This window comes from Eretmochelys imbricata, chromosome 9 (assembly GCF_965152235.1).
Source record: "Eretmochelys imbricata isolate rEreImb1 chromosome 9, rEreImb1.hap1, whole genome shotgun sequence".
NCBI classification, from domain to species: domain Eukaryota; kingdom Metazoa; phylum Chordata; order Testudines; family Cheloniidae; genus Eretmochelys; species Eretmochelys imbricata.
The window spans coordinates 24262422-24279183 of NC_135580.1; the positions used below are offsets into that span (position 1 = coordinate 24262422).

General features: G+C 39.7%; 1 protein-coding gene across 1 annotated transcript in view; it reads right to left on the reverse strand.

Annotated features, from left to right (window-relative positions):
* Positions 1-1034: 1034 nt before the first annotated feature.
* LEKR1 (leucine, glutamate and lysine rich 1) overlaps positions 1035-16762 on the reverse strand; it is a 106262-nt gene continuing 90534 nt past the window's right edge. Inside the window, exons 9-11 of the mRNA XM_077827121.1 lie at positions 5991-6143; positions 4560-4859; positions 1035-1448 (exon numbers count right to left, since the gene is read on the reverse strand). Of these exons, the coding sequence (XP_077683247.1) occupies positions 1035-1448; positions 4560-4859; positions 5991-6143 (867 nt within the window). The remainder of the gene's footprint in view (positions 1449-4559; positions 4860-5990; positions 6144-16762) is intronic.

A 16762-nucleotide genomic window follows, 5' to 3' on the forward strand; every position in this document is an offset into this window, starting at 1 on the left:
TGAGTGTATGCCCCTATGTACAAGCAGAAGGATCACCTCAAACTGAAAGGAGGTAGCTCAATATGATGATGTTGGTTGGATGAAAATCAAAAGGCCACATCTTTCAGACTGAGGCAGTACCGAACCTGCTGGCTTTTGGGTACAATGCATTCCTGAAGCTGTCACATCACTTGGGGTCCTGAGTTATGGAAAAAGTAACTGGAACAGTGTATACCCTAGGGACACTGGGTTTTAATTTTGATACATAGTAAGTCATTTCTCTTAAAGGAAGAATTTTAAAAGATCCCCATAAGACTGTTAGCCTAAATTGGCATAGTTTCAATGACCTCAGTGGAGCTATGTCAATTTACCTAAGGGTTCTGGGTTCCTTTACTGGAGTGGGTACAGGACTTATACAGCAATGGGTGGGACGTTGCTTCCCTGCAATATTTTGTCTATTATTTAGGGTTTGATTCTGCCATCTTCTCTCATGGTGAGTAGTAAATTATTGCAAAAACAGTCAATCCCATTGGCTGAAATGGAACTACTTGCAAGTATGTTGCTATTCAATGAAAGGAGGACAAAATCTGTCCCTTAATGCTTGAGCTACATTTGTACAGCACTAACTGGCACTGGAGTTAATCTGGGTACAATTTGAAATATGAAGACCAGGACATGGTGATGGTTTGGTGAAATAATTCTGGAGCTTTTCAAATATCTTAATTACAGTTGTGCCAGATTTGCTGAAAACACCTCTTGGAGGGGTACTGTGTTTTTCTTTTTATATTTCTCACCTTGAAATACATGTAGCATTTTAACTCCATTATATTGTTGAACAAAAAATAAGCAACCATGATTGCCTTGTAAAATATAACTACATAACAGATATTAGGTTAATTTTAAATTGAAAAAAAAAATAGAAATATGCTAATTGCCAGGAAAGGTTAACTTTCTGGTACCATTTTGCCCCTATGGTCCACAATTAAGTGACCACATAATGCACTGAAATGGTTTTCATGGTTTATCAATGTACTGTCCTTGAACATTTTTATGCATCAGAGCTGACTCAGTTGTCTTCTTATAACTGCAGTTATTCTGTTCTTGGATTCATTCACAGAAGACGCTCTTTCCCTGGGAGGGTGTGGTGGAGTTAGAGCTGGCAAACCCACTTTACCACTGCTTTTGTGTTTATTGAAGGCTGGTGCATTAGCAGCTCTTGAAATACTACACAGGCCTGAGTGTGTGATTCCTTTCCCAGAGTTTGGGCTCGTAAGGCTCTTCTGTCCATGATTACTGACCAGTGCAGCACAGGAGATTAGGCTGCCCTGACTGAGTGAACATTGTGACAGTGGGAAGTTTCCACTGAGCCTCTTCAGTTCAAATACTTGTTCTCTAGCTTGAGTCAAAGCTTCAGTTAGCTCATAGCGTTCCTCACACTCTCTACGCACCGTTTCCTGGAGAAGAGAGTTCTGCAAATAGAAAGAAACACATACTTTATGAAACACCATCACTCTAAAAGGGATAGATGCTGGGTGCTTACTGAACTCCTCAAACATAGGGTACTGGTGATCAGAGGGTATATGTTCACATACAGGGTGAGTTGGTAAAATTATGACTATACTACAAAAAAAAAATCAGATACCCAATTTTCTAATTTTTCAGTTGTCTGGGGTCAAAACCATTCCACTGTACTTGGAACACAATGAGGCATAACCTGACCTGCTGACAAGTGAGGATTTGCTTTAAAATGACTACATAAATTAAATCAGTACTTGGCTCAAAGACTTGTGGATGAGTTGGTCTGAATAGTTCAGATGGATAGCAGGAGAGAGAGATTGTGTTTTCTTGCTAGTAGAATGCTACTACATAGGCATTCAGTGGCTAAAATACGACTTTCATATGCCATATCTCAAGCTGCTCCCACTGTTAAAATCATGCTAAATGTTTTCTATAGCTATACTTAGTCATGCTATTGGGACACTTCTGTTTTATTTGCAGTCTTTGCATAAGATCTGTTCTAAAAGGGGAAATTGTCAAGTAACAATTTATGAAAGTTATTGAGGAATAATACTGTGGAACATTTAATCTGCTGAAGCAGTAAAACACTTCAAGGAAGTTTATTTTGTACAGTGAGTGGTTAGAAAATGCTTTTTTTCATATTTGACCTTTCTTTAAAACCAGAGAACTACATTTTTTCACCTTTCCTGTCACATTTATATTATTTTCAAGCACGACTGAATTAATGAATTTTTATATGAGGCTCAGCAATTTGCCCCATCAGTTCTGATATTCACTGTGTCATTCCAAAGCCAGTGACCTATGGATGCACAAAGTCTTAGATTTGCATTGAGTGAAACGACAATCTACTCGCCTCAAAACACCATCACTATGGCAATTTGCTTTCATTCTCACCAGGAGGAAAGGAGAACAAGAGGAAGTATCCCTGAGTTACAATCACAAACCTATCCCCATCTCCCACCCTTGGAGAGAAGAAGGGGATGCTTGTTCTTGGGACAAAAGGAAAAGACAAGGAGAAAGGGAAGGAAGGAGAAAGAAATAAGGAGATGAAGAATGATTAAAGTACTTCTCGTGTCACCATCCAATCACCCAAAAATGGGGTGTTCATAGAATTTCAGCAGAGGGAAGGGAAAGAGAGGTGAAGAGAGAAGTAAAGGGAGGGGAGAAAGGAAAAAAGGGGAGGGGACAAGAATAGAGTGGGGGAAGAGATAGCTCAGTGGTTTGAGCATTGCCTGCTAAACCCAGGGTTGTGAGTTCAATCTTTGAGGGGGCCATTTAGGGATCTGGGGCAAAAATTGGGGATTGGTCCTGCTTTGAGCAGGGGGTTGGACTAGATGACCTCCTGAGGTCCCTTCCAACCCTGATATTCTATGATTCTATGACTAGATATGGGACAAAAAGAGAGGTCAGTATGCCACCACTTAAAGATCTGTACATAGTGCAGCAGTATAAAGGGAAGAGAGGGAGAAGAATCCTATGCTGTAAACAATCAGATTTAAGTGAGTGCAGCTGAATGGAGCAACTGACTTTAGGCAAAAAGGCCTGGAGAAATATGAGATGACTTTGACATTATGAGGAGGGAAAAAATGGCAGAAACAGAGCTAAAGATGTGGTCAGTGTTGGGCTCAGTCATTCTGAGGACTGAAGGGACCTTCATTAGCTAAAACAAAATCACAGCAATATAATCAATTTGTTAAAGAATAAAGGAGGTAATAGAAGATTTAAAGGCTGAGATAGCAAACATATATCAAGGATGAAAAGTTGGCTACCCTGAAATGGCATAAAATGGGAAATAATCAAGACAGTTTCAAACTTGGCAGAAAACAGACCACCAAGCTATAAATACAAGATGTTGCAATGCTCCAGCTCTACTCCTTCAGGTCCCATTTTCTCAGAAGCAAAATGACCACTTTAGTAGTAGAATTTTATAAAGATAGGTCTAGACAGTGAAAAATGCCTGCAAAGCAGGCACAGTAAGCCAAGTTTACCACATCAACATGCCTGGCCTCACCTGAGTATCACTCACAAAAGAAAAGCAAAAAGGGGTACGCCTACACTGCAGTAAAAAAACCTATGGGCTGCGAGACTCAGAGCCCGGGCCAATTGACTTGGGCTCTGGGGGCTCAGGCTGTAGGGCTGCAAAGTGCAGACGTTTGGGATTGGGTTGGAGCCTGGGCTCTGAATCCCTGTGAGGAGGGAAGGCTTTCTCAGCCGAGGCTCCAGCCCAACCCCAATTTTTAGCCCCACAGCTCGAGCCCCGCGAACCAGAGTCAGCTGACCCAAGCTAGCCCTAGCTGGGCCGCGGGTCTTTTATTGCAGCGTAGATGTACCCAAAAGAGACTGCTTGCAGGGAATGCATCCCTATTGTGTCTAGGATTTCATAAGACAAGAAATATTGGACAGAAAAAGAAGAAATGTTTGGAATTGTTTGATGCAACAGAGGCAATGGCTGTCTGTGCATATTTGCATTATTCACACTGGTTGCATTATTCATTGTGAAAAAATTATCCAAAAAGCTAGCTTATTTTCTTGTATGCAAAATAATTGTAAACTGATTTCTGTGAAACATTTTATGCACTCCCATATCCATGGTGTACAAGTACAATTTTTTTCTAATTAATTATCTCAAATATGAATAAGATTGCTAGATGGAATATTACTATCATGTTTAAAGTGTTTGTAATAGTCCATGTTTTCTATTTTGAAAAAATCCAGGGTTCCTTTAAATTATATCTTTAGAGTGTTGTTAAACATGAGGTGGAAGGAGAGGTGCCTTCAAAGACCTGAAAGGGATGAGTATTCTTGTAATAATGCACTAACAGGGGTTTTCACACTAATTATTTCAAAATTTGTTCATAAAATTTGATTTTCATTTGATTTACAGATTATTCATTTTAAAGACTTTTAAAATTAACACACTAGAGTTGAAGATTTTAGTTTATTCTAAAAGTCTGCAGTTCTTTTACATTGATCTAAATTGCACGTTTGTAACATGATAATAGAATAGTACACACATATTTAATACTAAATGTAGCAGGGCATGTCTTTGGTCAAGTTCCTACCTCCTCTTGAGCCTGACTCAAATTCTGAATCAGCTCTGCTTGCTCCTGGGTTAATTTTTCCAGTTCATCTGACTTCTCTTTAATTTCTTTCCTCATGCCCTCTGATAATGAATCACTGTTGTTCTGTTCCTTCTTCAGCTGAAATTCAAGCTTAGTAACCAGCCTTTTAAGGCTTCGCATTTCTTCTTCCTTATCTCCATCTTTCTCTGTAAGTTTGACCTGGGCTTCCTGAAGCTGGTTTTTAAGAATTCCCACTTCCATCCTTAGGCTGTTGATGGCACTGGATATTAATTCAGGTATCTGTATGATAAATCGTACATTAGTTCACATGCAATTATTTATTTGGTTACGTAGAAATTTGATACCAGACAAAAGGAGCTCTGAAAGTGAAGATGTGTAGCTCCTAACAGGTACAAATGAACAATACCACTGCTTTGGACTTATAGAATACCCCTCAAGGATGTCAAAGTGCTTTTAAAATGTAAGAAAACTCAGGCACAGAGAGATTTAACTGATTTGCCTAAGGTCAAATAGTGAAACTGTGCTAGAAATGGGAAAAAGTCTTTTGATTTCTAATCTCAATTTCAACCTCTAGAGCAAGTAGATAGTCTTTTTTAAAAAATAATATATAGATACTATGAAAATAAAATGTTTTATTTTCAACTGTTTAAACATTGGCTTAAAATAATGCATTTGAAATAAACATAATAAAAATCCCTTTCTTGATTCTCCAAATGTCTCAAAGGATGTCTAAAACTTTTGGAAAACTATTTTCCGTTTTTATATGAATTTTGGAAAACTCAGATTTGGATAAATAGGATTCAGATAACTGGTGGTTTACCTGGCTAGAAAAACATCTGAAAAGAGAAAGGAATAGAAAATTGTATTGAATGAAAGAAATTAACATAGATAAAGGGAGAACTAATGGACTCAATACTTGGCTTTGTCCAATAAACACTAAACTCAGGTAAGGAGGGAGAAACTACTGGGGATACCTCTATGCCAGCCCAGTATAGTTCAGAGTAGTCCAAGGGCTTTGATTTTACTTTTAATTAAATAAATTGTGTAAGAAATATAGTTTGATTTTTTTTTAATTCAGTTAGCCCATTGTATGACATTGCAAGAAAAATCAACATGTCAAAAAACTATAGCTAGGAGAAATCTGGGTCTGAGTAAATGCAAAAATATCTACCCTATAATACCTTTAAATGAAATAGCTATATGCAAAATGTGTTTGCTCTGTTCCATTTCAAATAATACAAAATGTACTGTATATACTAGAATAGGGAGAAAGTGTAATGACATGCTAGTAACCTATCTAGATGAAGAAACACAATCTAAGGGGATTAGGTTCCCCCACCCCACTCCTTTTTGTCTCCAAGGTATATTATCTACTGTTGCAACACCAACTTCCTTTCAATTGCTCCAAACCTTCATCCGTAGTTCCTCTTGATCTTTCTGATATTTTGCTATTAATTCTTGGTGCTTTTGTCTTTCAATGTCTAGTTCCATTCTAGCGTCTTCTTTGAGCCTGAAAATCTCTTCTGTGTGTCGTGTTTGGTCTTTAGCTAGACCAATTTCCATCTAGATAAGAAAACGCACTGTTTTTTAAATAAAATATACCAAGTTATCTTATAGCATTTTCACACTGAGAATATTCTTAGTTAATATAAGGTTTAGCAGACTCAAATGGTTTGAAGTTCAAATTCAATTCAGATACATTTCCAAAGTTTGGATGCTTATCCAATATATATCTGAATTATTGGAAACGGTAGAGTATGCAAAACTGGCAGTGTTACCAGCTCTTAACTTCCACTGACTTCACAGCAATCTGAGGGCATTCAGCTCCCCATAGGCGACAGACAGCATTTTGCAAGATCAGGCCTCCAGACTGGCAAACTAATGAGAAAATCCCACAAAATGTTGACGCTACTTTTTCTGGCCCTAGACAGAAATCAGAATGGTATCAACATGTCCATCCGCAGTAGACAGAGTATCATTTACTTTGCATTAAGCTTGCATTTGGATTTTTGGAAATATACATATCTATATACTCTTGGGGCTCATGTACTATAACAACAACTACACATTTTTACAAAGTAAATCAGAAACTACAAATTCTTCCTTATCTAAATAACTCATCAAGACTACCAATAACCCAATACCTAATTTCACACACATCATCCTAAATCACCCCCTTCTCAAAAGCCTGGGAAACCAGATAGGCCTTGCATTTTGCTCTTAAGATCAGCAGACCAGGGGGAAAGACAATTTCTCAGCTGAAGCCATTTTGCCACCAGCCTCTTTGTATTAAAAACCAAGAAGCCATTAGCTTGAGAACCTCACCTGCCATGGTATCACATGGGGAGAGAAGCACTCTTTCGGACAGTCATAACCCTGGCTTAAGAGGTTACAGACAACTTCTTGAATTACATATGAAAATGAATCATAAGTGAGTGATGATGTTGCAGCACAGGTCTAATTTGCTCCCTGAAAAACGCACCACTGAACAAATGGCTGCCATATTCTGCACTATCTGATATTCCCTAGTGGGTTGGGGATTTGTTGAATAATCCTTCTAAATGTAATGAGATGAAATGAAGTGTGGAGGAAGGACACAGAGGTGGTTGGACCAAACTATTACTTTTCCTTTCTGGGGAAAAAAAAAAAGAATAACTCATTGTGGTAATGCTAGATTATATAACCCTTAGCTGGGTTAACAAGGAGGACTATTTTGCCAGCAAGGCTTACACCTGCAAGTAAACCTCTGCTCATTATATTATTATTTTTTGAGCTTGAAAACCAGTACACTTCACAAACACCCAGTTACTTACCTGTGCAATAACTGTTGTTCTTCAAAATGGATTGTGCACATATGCATTTCACTGTGCCCAATGAACTCTCAAACAACAACTTTTGCTAGCAGTGCCAGCAAGCAACGCATGTACCCTCGACTGTCCTTGTGCACTGAGCCAAAGATATAAAAGGGCCTGGCCACTGTCTCTCTCTCTGTTCCTTCACATGGCCAGGGTATCGTACCTGAAGTGGCAGGGGAGGTGGGAGAGTCATGGAATGTCTATGTGCACAACGTACCTCGAGAACAGCAGTTACTGTACCAACAAGTAACCACTTTTTCTCCTTCCGGTGATCGTGCACATACATGTTCTACTGTGCGGTGACTCACCAGAAATTTCCGGACAGGGTGTGGGACTTCACATTATTTGAAGAGCGACTAACACTGACTTGCCGAAGTCTCATCTCAGGAAGTTTGAGTAAGAGAGTAGTGTCTGGAGAAGGCTTGTACACACAACCATGTTGCTGCTTTGCAAATATCCCCGACAGGGGTGTTGCTCAAAAAGGCTGATGAAGTAGAATGAGCCCTAATGGACTGGGCTGTTATCCTTGGTGGAGGACATACCTTTGCCAACTTAAACGTAGCAAAACTCGATAGTCAGAAATCCAACGAGAAATACATGTTGTAACAGGTTGCCCTTTAATCCTCTCAGCGTAGGATACAAAGAGTTTGGGAGAGGATCTGAAAGACTGTGCAGTACAAGTAAAGTGCCAGAGCCCTTTGGACAGCCAATTTATGAAGCTTTTCTTCATGCTTGGAAGAATGAGGCTTTGGAAAGAACACTGGCAGATGAATAGTCTGGTTGAGGTGCAATGATGAAACCACCTTAGGCACAAACTCAGCATGCAGACTAAGAGGGACCTTGTCTTTGTGGAATATGTGAAAGGAGAATCAGCTAAAAGTGCTTGTAGCTCTGACACCTTCCGAGCAGAGGTAACTGCTACCAGAAACACTATTTCACTGATAACAGTGGAAGAAATGTTGTTGCCAAAGGTTCAAAGGGGAGCCCATCAAGCAAGACAATACTACATTCAGGTCCCATAAAAATACTGTATCAGATACAGGAAAGTACAAGGGAATTCGCCCCTTTGAAAATCTGGATTCCAAGGAAGTGAAAAGATAGAATACCCATCCACTGGTGGGTGCACTGCAGAGATGGATGCTAGATGGACTCTCACTGAAGTGACAGAGATGCCAGAGGATTTCAGCTGTAACAGACAGTATAGTATATATCTAGTCTCTGTGCTGTTTGGTGATAATTGGTGAGATTCCACCCAGATTGAAAACCTTTTCCATTTTAATGCATGTGTGGCTGTGGTGGAATCCTTTCTGCTGCTCACCAAAATGGCCTAGACATCTCAGGAACAAACTCTCTCCTCATTGTTCAACCAGAGATCATCAATGCTGTGAGGTGCAGAGATTGTAGTTTGGGGTGCACTGACTTGCCTTGTGTAACCGTGCCTTCTTGGGTCACAACTGAAAATGCCAAATTCAGGACAAACTGCTAAGAAACAGGGCAAACACAGGAAACCCAATTAACATCAAGTTAATGTAAATACTAATGTTTTTCATAGTGTAGAATCTTGGCATTTAGCCATGAAAGCAATAGGGTAGTGTGCCTCAGTTTCCCTTCTTATACAGCACATTAGGTCTGCAATGTCTTTTCTCCTGTGTACAGTTTCAAGACTAGTTACAGGCAATAACTGTGAAATATCAATATCACAAGGCCTTTTAACATAAAGTGTGTTCTTATGTATCACTGTTAACATGTTCAAGGGTTTTTCCAAAAGACTAGGCACAGTGTACATTTTTACAGTTCTTGGTATTAGCAACACATTAGTCACAAGAATTAATTAGCATTAATATTAACATCAAATTCATTACAAGTGTACATTTACAATCATTTTTGTCATGCCACGCCTTCTGCTCAATACCATTGCAGCTTTGGCAATTTAGGGTTAACCTGTGGCTTTTATTTGTAAGGTTTAGTTTTTCCCTTCCTCCCCATTCTGGAGGGTCAAAATCTGAGCTCTTTGGTGTAACAGAATTCACTGACTGGCCAGATGTGTCCTCTTTGCTCAGGGCTATGGGCAAGTCTTTCTCAGGGCAGTCAGTCAGGTAATTTGCATCAACACAGACACTGAGCCTGTTTACCAGTTTTCAGATACTTAATCATTACCAATTCCAAGGCTGGACTCTGTCTTAAAGAGATACCATCCATTTTCACTAGCATGTTAGACTTAAGATTCTTTTGTCCTTCCATTACGAATCTCTGCTTCCATATGGAATCAGATGTTGAGTCCACTAAGACAGTACAAGACATATCAAAAGTGTCTAGAGATTAGAGTTTGCCTGCCATCCTCTGTATTCTCATAGGCAAAGGAACTAAGGGTGCGGGGGGTGCTGCAGCACCCCCAATTTTTGTGCGGGGTCCCGGCCCTGCTGTCCCAGTGCCTGGGGCTCTGCTCCTGACCCCGCACGTGGGGTCCCAACTCCCAACTGCAGGACCCGCACCTGGGGCTCTGTTTCCAGCCCTGCATGCAGGGTCCCAGCTGCCGCTGGACCCCTGCCCAAGGCTTTGCTCCCAGTCCCACATGCAGGGCCCTGGCTGCTGCTGGACCCGCGCCCGGGGCTCTTTCCCCAACCCCGCACGTGGGGCCCCAGCTACTGCTGGATCTGGGCCCGGGCTCTTTTCCCAGCCCCACACACGGGGCCCTGGCTGCCGCTGGACCCACGCCTGGGGCTCTGTTCCTGGTCCTGCGGCTCAGCTCCTGGCTGCCACCAGATGGGTGAACATTTCTGTTACAAGATGGTTCTGCTGGTAGAAAAGGAACCCTTTGCATATGTTCTAAGGGTCCAACCACCAATCCAAGACTGAAGCCCTCATGCAAGTATGCAAATCTGCAAATGTCTGCTTGGATGATATACCGAGTGAAGGCAGGCCTGTAGCCATCTGAGGTGAAGTCTGGCATGCTGAGTCACGTATGTGCATGAGGCCAATAGTTGTAGATACAGCGCACTGTGTTGTCCCTAGGTTGGACTTGAGGCTTTTGTATAGAGAGACTATGGACTGAAACCTGCCCATCAAAAGATAAACCATGGCAGTTGTGGTGTCTTCATCTGTTCCTATGTAACATGTTCAGTGTATCAGTTTTAATGCTGATTTCTCTATATTCAGTTTTAGGCCTAGATGAGAGAATAGATGTCTGATGAGGAGGATGCTGTGTTGGATGTGAGTGCTTCTAACCAATCATCCAGGTAGGGAAATATTTGAACACCTACATGGTGCAGATGTGCCAAGACCACTGTCATACTCTTGGTGAACAGCCTTAGAGCTGAAGGTAGGTCGAAGGGTAGTACCATGTATTGGTAGTGTTTGTTGCCCGACATCAATCAAAGATACTTTCTGAGGTCAAGGTGTATTGCCACATGAAAGTAAGCATCCTGCCAAACAAAGGGAGCACTCCAATGTCGAAGGAAGGGATAATAGATACAAGGGTTGCCATCCTGAAACTAATTTTTTGATAAGAAAACTGAACTGATTTAGGTCCACAATGGGTCAAAGACCACCTCTCCTTTTGGTAATCAGGAAGTACTGGAAATAGGTGCCTTACCCTCTGTGTTTGTATTGGTCCCATTTCCAAAAGAGACTGTTCTTCCTGAACTAAAACAGTCTTGTGAGATGGGTCCCTCAAAAGAGATGGGAAAGGTGGACTACGGAAAGGGAGGGAGGTGAACTGGAGGACATATCCCTCCTTTATGGTTTGAGCACTGACTTGTCCAAAGTAATCTCTATCCATGTACCATAAAAAGAGAGGGAGGTGCTTTCCACATAGTGGAAGGTGAGATACGGTTAGCGTGTAGTCCTCACCTCAAATGTCAAAATGACTGCTTCAAAGCCGACAAGATCTGGTGAAAAGGGCCTACTATAAATTATGCTGATTGGCGATGTCTGGGAAGCTTAGATCTCCTAGAGGTCTCAGCTCATAGAACAATCTGTATTGAGTCTGAGGCTTGAACTCTGTTGTCTGTCCTCTTGTGGTCAAGTTCTGAAGAGCAACACACAGTCTTTTCCAGGAGTTGCATCTTAAGGTGAAGATCCCTCCACTTCTTCATCCTTGTTGGGAAGAAGGTAGAAGTAGGACATATATCCCTCACCTACGTAAATTAGGCAGCTTTAATAACTATCACTGACAGAAAAGGAGTACTTGTGGCACCTTAGAGACTAATAAATTTATTTCAGCATAAGCTTTCGTGAGCTACAGCTCACTTCATCGGATAAGCGAAAGCTTATGCTCAAATAAATTTGTTAGTCTCTAAGGTGCCACAAGTACTCCTTTTCTTTTTGCGAATACAGACTAACACGACTGCTACTCTGAAACCTATCACTAACAGGGATCATGACCCCCCTGTACATAGCATGTTGCTTGAACCCTGGGGATTTTTCCATAGTTCTCTATTCTGGGGGTTTTCTAACTACCTAGCCTAGCTAATCTATACTACACAAACAATAAACCTAACTACAATATACAAATAAGATACAAATCTCTTTTCTAAAGGTTGGCTACTCAAAGCTGAAGAGCAGAGGGTAGCTACAACTCTTGCCAGGGAGGCGGATGCCATGCCCCTTTATACTCTCGGCTCAGTACATGAGGACAGTGGGGGCACGTGCTCTCCCTGCTGGTACTAGAGTGCCTTGTGCACACAAACTCCTACACTGGAACATATATGTATATAATCACTTGGAGGAAAATGAGGCTTTTACTGTATTACCAATATGCCATGCACTGAACATTAAAAATACAAAATACTTAAGTTTTCTTTCTTACACATACATTTTATTATTCAGCCTGTCCCACTCAGCTTTGCCAATGAATAATAATTTACCATAGTAATTGGTTTCAGAGTAGCAGCCGTGTTAGTCTGTATCCACAAAAAGAAAAGGAGGACTTGTGGCACCTTAGAGACTAACACATTTATGAACATAAGCTTTTGTGAGCTACAGCTCACTTCATCGGATGCATCCAGTGAAGTGAGCTGTAGCTCACGAAAGCTTATGCTCAAATAAATTTGTTAGTCTCTAAGGTGCCACAAGTACGCCTTTTCTTTTTTCATAGTAATTGGATATTTGAGATAATAACTCATATGGCCCTCACTGAGATGATATATGTATGTCTTGTGTGTGCAAGCTCAGAACTTTCTGGACAGTAGTGTCCATTGGGGCTGCATGAGCACCCCTATGTATATCCCTGTGTGTCTCCACTTTCACTAAATCAAAAATCTGTTGCAAATCTCTGAAACATTGGGAATGAGGATGGATTAAGAATGCGAACCTATGCAGGTAATCATCAAAGAACCGCAGTTACTATGGTATGGAGTCATCATTCAGTCTCGTTTTCCCCACTCTTCAGATCACCTTTAAATTGTAATCATAAATAATCATAGATACAACACCCCATTGAGATGAAGAAGGCAGCTCACATCTCTCTCAGAACTGTTGATTCATTCTGTCTGCAGATTTAAGATGAGAACTTTGCACTGGTGGTCTGCATGCAGAATAACTTCACAGCCAAAGCACCTAAATCCAAAATTAGGCACCTAAACAAGTGGCCTGATTTACAGAGGTGCTGAGCAGCCACAGCTCTCAGTTATTCCACAGGAGGCCCAGCTGTGGCAGAACTTCTTAGAATCAGGCCACCTATTTAGCAGCTTAAGTTTGAAAATTTGTTCATAATTTCTTTAAATGTAAGTTTGATTCTGAAGGAAGATTTGGATATACCCAAATCTGTGACAAATACCCTAAAGCCGTGCACTAACATGGTCTTTATGCACAGTATAGTTCTAATGGACCTTCTTGCAATTTGTTAAATGATTATAAATATTATATTAAAATACACAGTAGTATGTTAACTTCTTAATCTTAAAAAAATTGCATAACCTATCAGCTTTACAGACTGCACTTTGCTATAATTATCTAATTTCAGGTGCTAAATATCTATCAAAAACCACTAAACACTTTTTTGGGGAAAAAGAACAGGAGTACTTGTGGCACCTTAGAGACTAGCAAATTTATTAGAGCATAAGCTTTCGTGGGCTTTTGGGGGGAAGATGGTGTATATGGTCCTCCTTTCTAACAAAAAAACTCAATGTTTCAATTTTTTTTAACCAAATTGTTAAAAATTCTGTAATTGGCTATGAAACTCATATCCAGTGCTAGCCTGGAGTCAGTGTATACTGAAGCACTACAGGACCCTGAAAATAGAATTTTATATAATTATTATAAAATCATGAGACAGCTTTAAATGTGGCATCACAGAAGTATCAAAAACCTATCTTCTAGTTTATTAGATCTTAGAAATAAGAGTTTTAGGATTCAATTTATAGAAAATCATACCACAACTATTAATTACAGCAGGTTTTGCTAGAATAAAGCCTGCTGTAGGAGTTTACTTGATTAGATATTGAAATGACAATAGACAATATTATACTCTTAGAAATATTTTTGATGATTAAAAATGCACCTTAATTTGCATTTTTCACATCTAAGGAACAGCTGAAATTAACTAATATCCATAATAATGAGTAAACTGGCAATTGTTTTTCAAAGTTCTTGTTCTAGTTGCATAACAATTATTCGCAAAAAGAAAAGGAGTGCTTGTGGCACCTTAGAGACTGATGAAGTGAGCTGTAGCTCACGAAAGCTTATGCTCAAATAAATTGGTTAGTCTCTAAGGTGCCACAAATCCTCCTTCTCTTTTTGCGAATACAGACTAACATGGCTGCTACTCTGAAACATAGCAATTATTGAGTCTCTAATTATTTGTGTACCCAAAAGCAATTAAAAACCAAATAACAATTTAAACAACAAATTTTTGAAAGTTTTTTTCATTTAAGTTTCTGAAGTTTGTTCAAACGTGGATTTAAAGGATTTTTTTTAAAAGAACACTTTGTGCCTATGCAATGGCACAATGACCCTAAAAAAAGGTGACAATGTCACATTAGTTATTCTTTTGTCTGATGAGAGCATTTTCAGAGCACTTGACTTTCACCAAATTTTAATAGCTATGTTAGCAAAGATATAATTGCTCTCTCTTATTTGTACTAGTCTTTTATCTAGTTTTTATGTCAAACTGCACAACAAATTCTGATTATGCAAACTGCGTGACCTCTTACTAAAATTATATCCTGTACTAGTGAAGTTAAAACGTTTTAAGAGAGATATAAGAGATTATTATTAATAGTCCAAAAACTTTGTTGAGACTAAATAGAGTTCACGAATATAGCTTACATATTGAACCAAAAAAAGAAAATCGTAGTTACAAAAAAGTTTAAGGCTTGAGTCAGAAAATTCAAAGTTATTGTTCAACATGGTGCCTCCTTCCCACTTGATCTCTGAATTCATTGTGACAATTCTTTGCCTGGAATACCTTTTTGTGTGTGTAAAGGTGTGCTGGTCAGAAAATGGGCTGGATATTTACAGAGGCTTAAGATAGTTAAGCATCCAAATCCTATTGAAAGTCAGTTCTCTTAGCCCCTTCCAAAAATTCCAGTCTTGGTCTCCAGTTCTCCACTGTCTCACGACGATCTGGGTCAGGATTACAAAAGGTTATATGCTAGCCTCAGGGCATAGTACCATATCCACTGACTCCAGAGACTATTGCGAGAGAAGGGATGGTGAAGTAAGATTAGGGCAAGCACGTGAAGAGTATTACAGTTTGTGAATTAGACCGCAATCCTGGTATGACTCTGCATGGGTAGCTTAGTATATTATATGGTAAAATATACAGATCGTTTGCATGGGTAGAGGATAAAATCTAATTGACTGAACATAATATTTTTGAATGATATAAATAACACTTACAAATATACTTTTGTAAATGTACTTGATTGGTATGTGTATATTTTAAAAAAATCAGCTGGAAATACTCCCCCCAGTCTGGATCTATATACCAAGTATATATTTATTTAAAAAGGACTGAAAAATCTTGTCCAAGTATGTGGATTATAATAAATCCTGATGAACTGAAGTGAAACTTTTTTGACATTTAAAATAAGTACATGAAATGAAGGCATTTTGTTGGTAAAAATTCCAGTGCACTTTTGTAGTTACAACTTCAAGTTGTGGGCTAAGTTGGTTGGGTTTCATACCATGATATGTTTTTAAGATTACCTAAATAGTTTAGCCTACCCCATGTGTTCAAGAGGATAAGCAAAGCTTAATTTATACTTTTTCCTCACAGCTGTCAGAGGCGGAGAAAAGAAAAAACATTCCCAAAAGATACCATGGAGTCTTCCCCCCCCAGTAAGATAACACTAGGTAAGAAGGCAAGAATCCTGCGGAGGTGAGTACTGTCTCAAAGAACCTGTTGGAGAAAAGAGGATTGATGGGTATGAAGGGCCCTGATGCTGACTTATGGATGTTTATCAGAACCAAACTTTAAAGCTTCTGAAGTTTCCCCATACCTAGTTTTTAATGGATTTTTCCCGTGTTGAGGCTGGCTTAATATGTATTTTATATGCTGTTTTGCAATGAGGAAGCTGTTTTATTGAGTGTTTTATATATGAAGGGAGGCTGATTTACTGCATGCCCTACAGGTAGTCTCACTATGCTGGGATGTGCATGTTTGTTTATGTATTTTACTGCTTTTTTACTCTTTCAAGCAGGCCATGAGGAAAGTATTATTTCAATTGGGATCTCACATTTGAACGGACGTAAACTTGGAAAATGTGAAAGTTGTATTTGGCTGATCCTTTATACATAACATTCACCTAGCCATGTGTAGGTAGACGCAGGACATTTCCCCCCCTCCCTTTTCATTTCTATTACTTTAGTTTTATATACTCCACATACAGCGTGGTCTGTAACTGAACCATGATTTATTCTCTGAATTGTCAGCAGTACCCACCTTATCTGCTGCTGCTCCTGTCTGATATTGTTTTATTAAGCTTTCAATTCCTATTCGTAAGTCCTGTGACTCTCTTTGTGGGGAACACAAGTAGTGTCGGTAATGCTAGCACTATACATAAACTCTGGGAAGGGATCCAGCTTGTGGATTGTGTTAGAAGAGGTGCTTAATTTTGCCCCATCCTGCTGTAGTCCATACACTACATGAACCTACTGGCTTTTTGCATAGGAAATTCTCTTCTCTTCGTGCAGAACAGGTTTGGGGAGCATAAGTAGAGTTGAATATACCTCTGTGTGCCCTTGAGTTACTTTCACAATGACATAGCCCATATACATGTCCCAGAACCATGACTAATCTCTTTTCCACAGTGTGTGGGGGTGGGGGGTGGGGGGAGCATACATCAGAAAGCCTGTTCCTCTGCCAAGGCAATTTATCCCCAAACT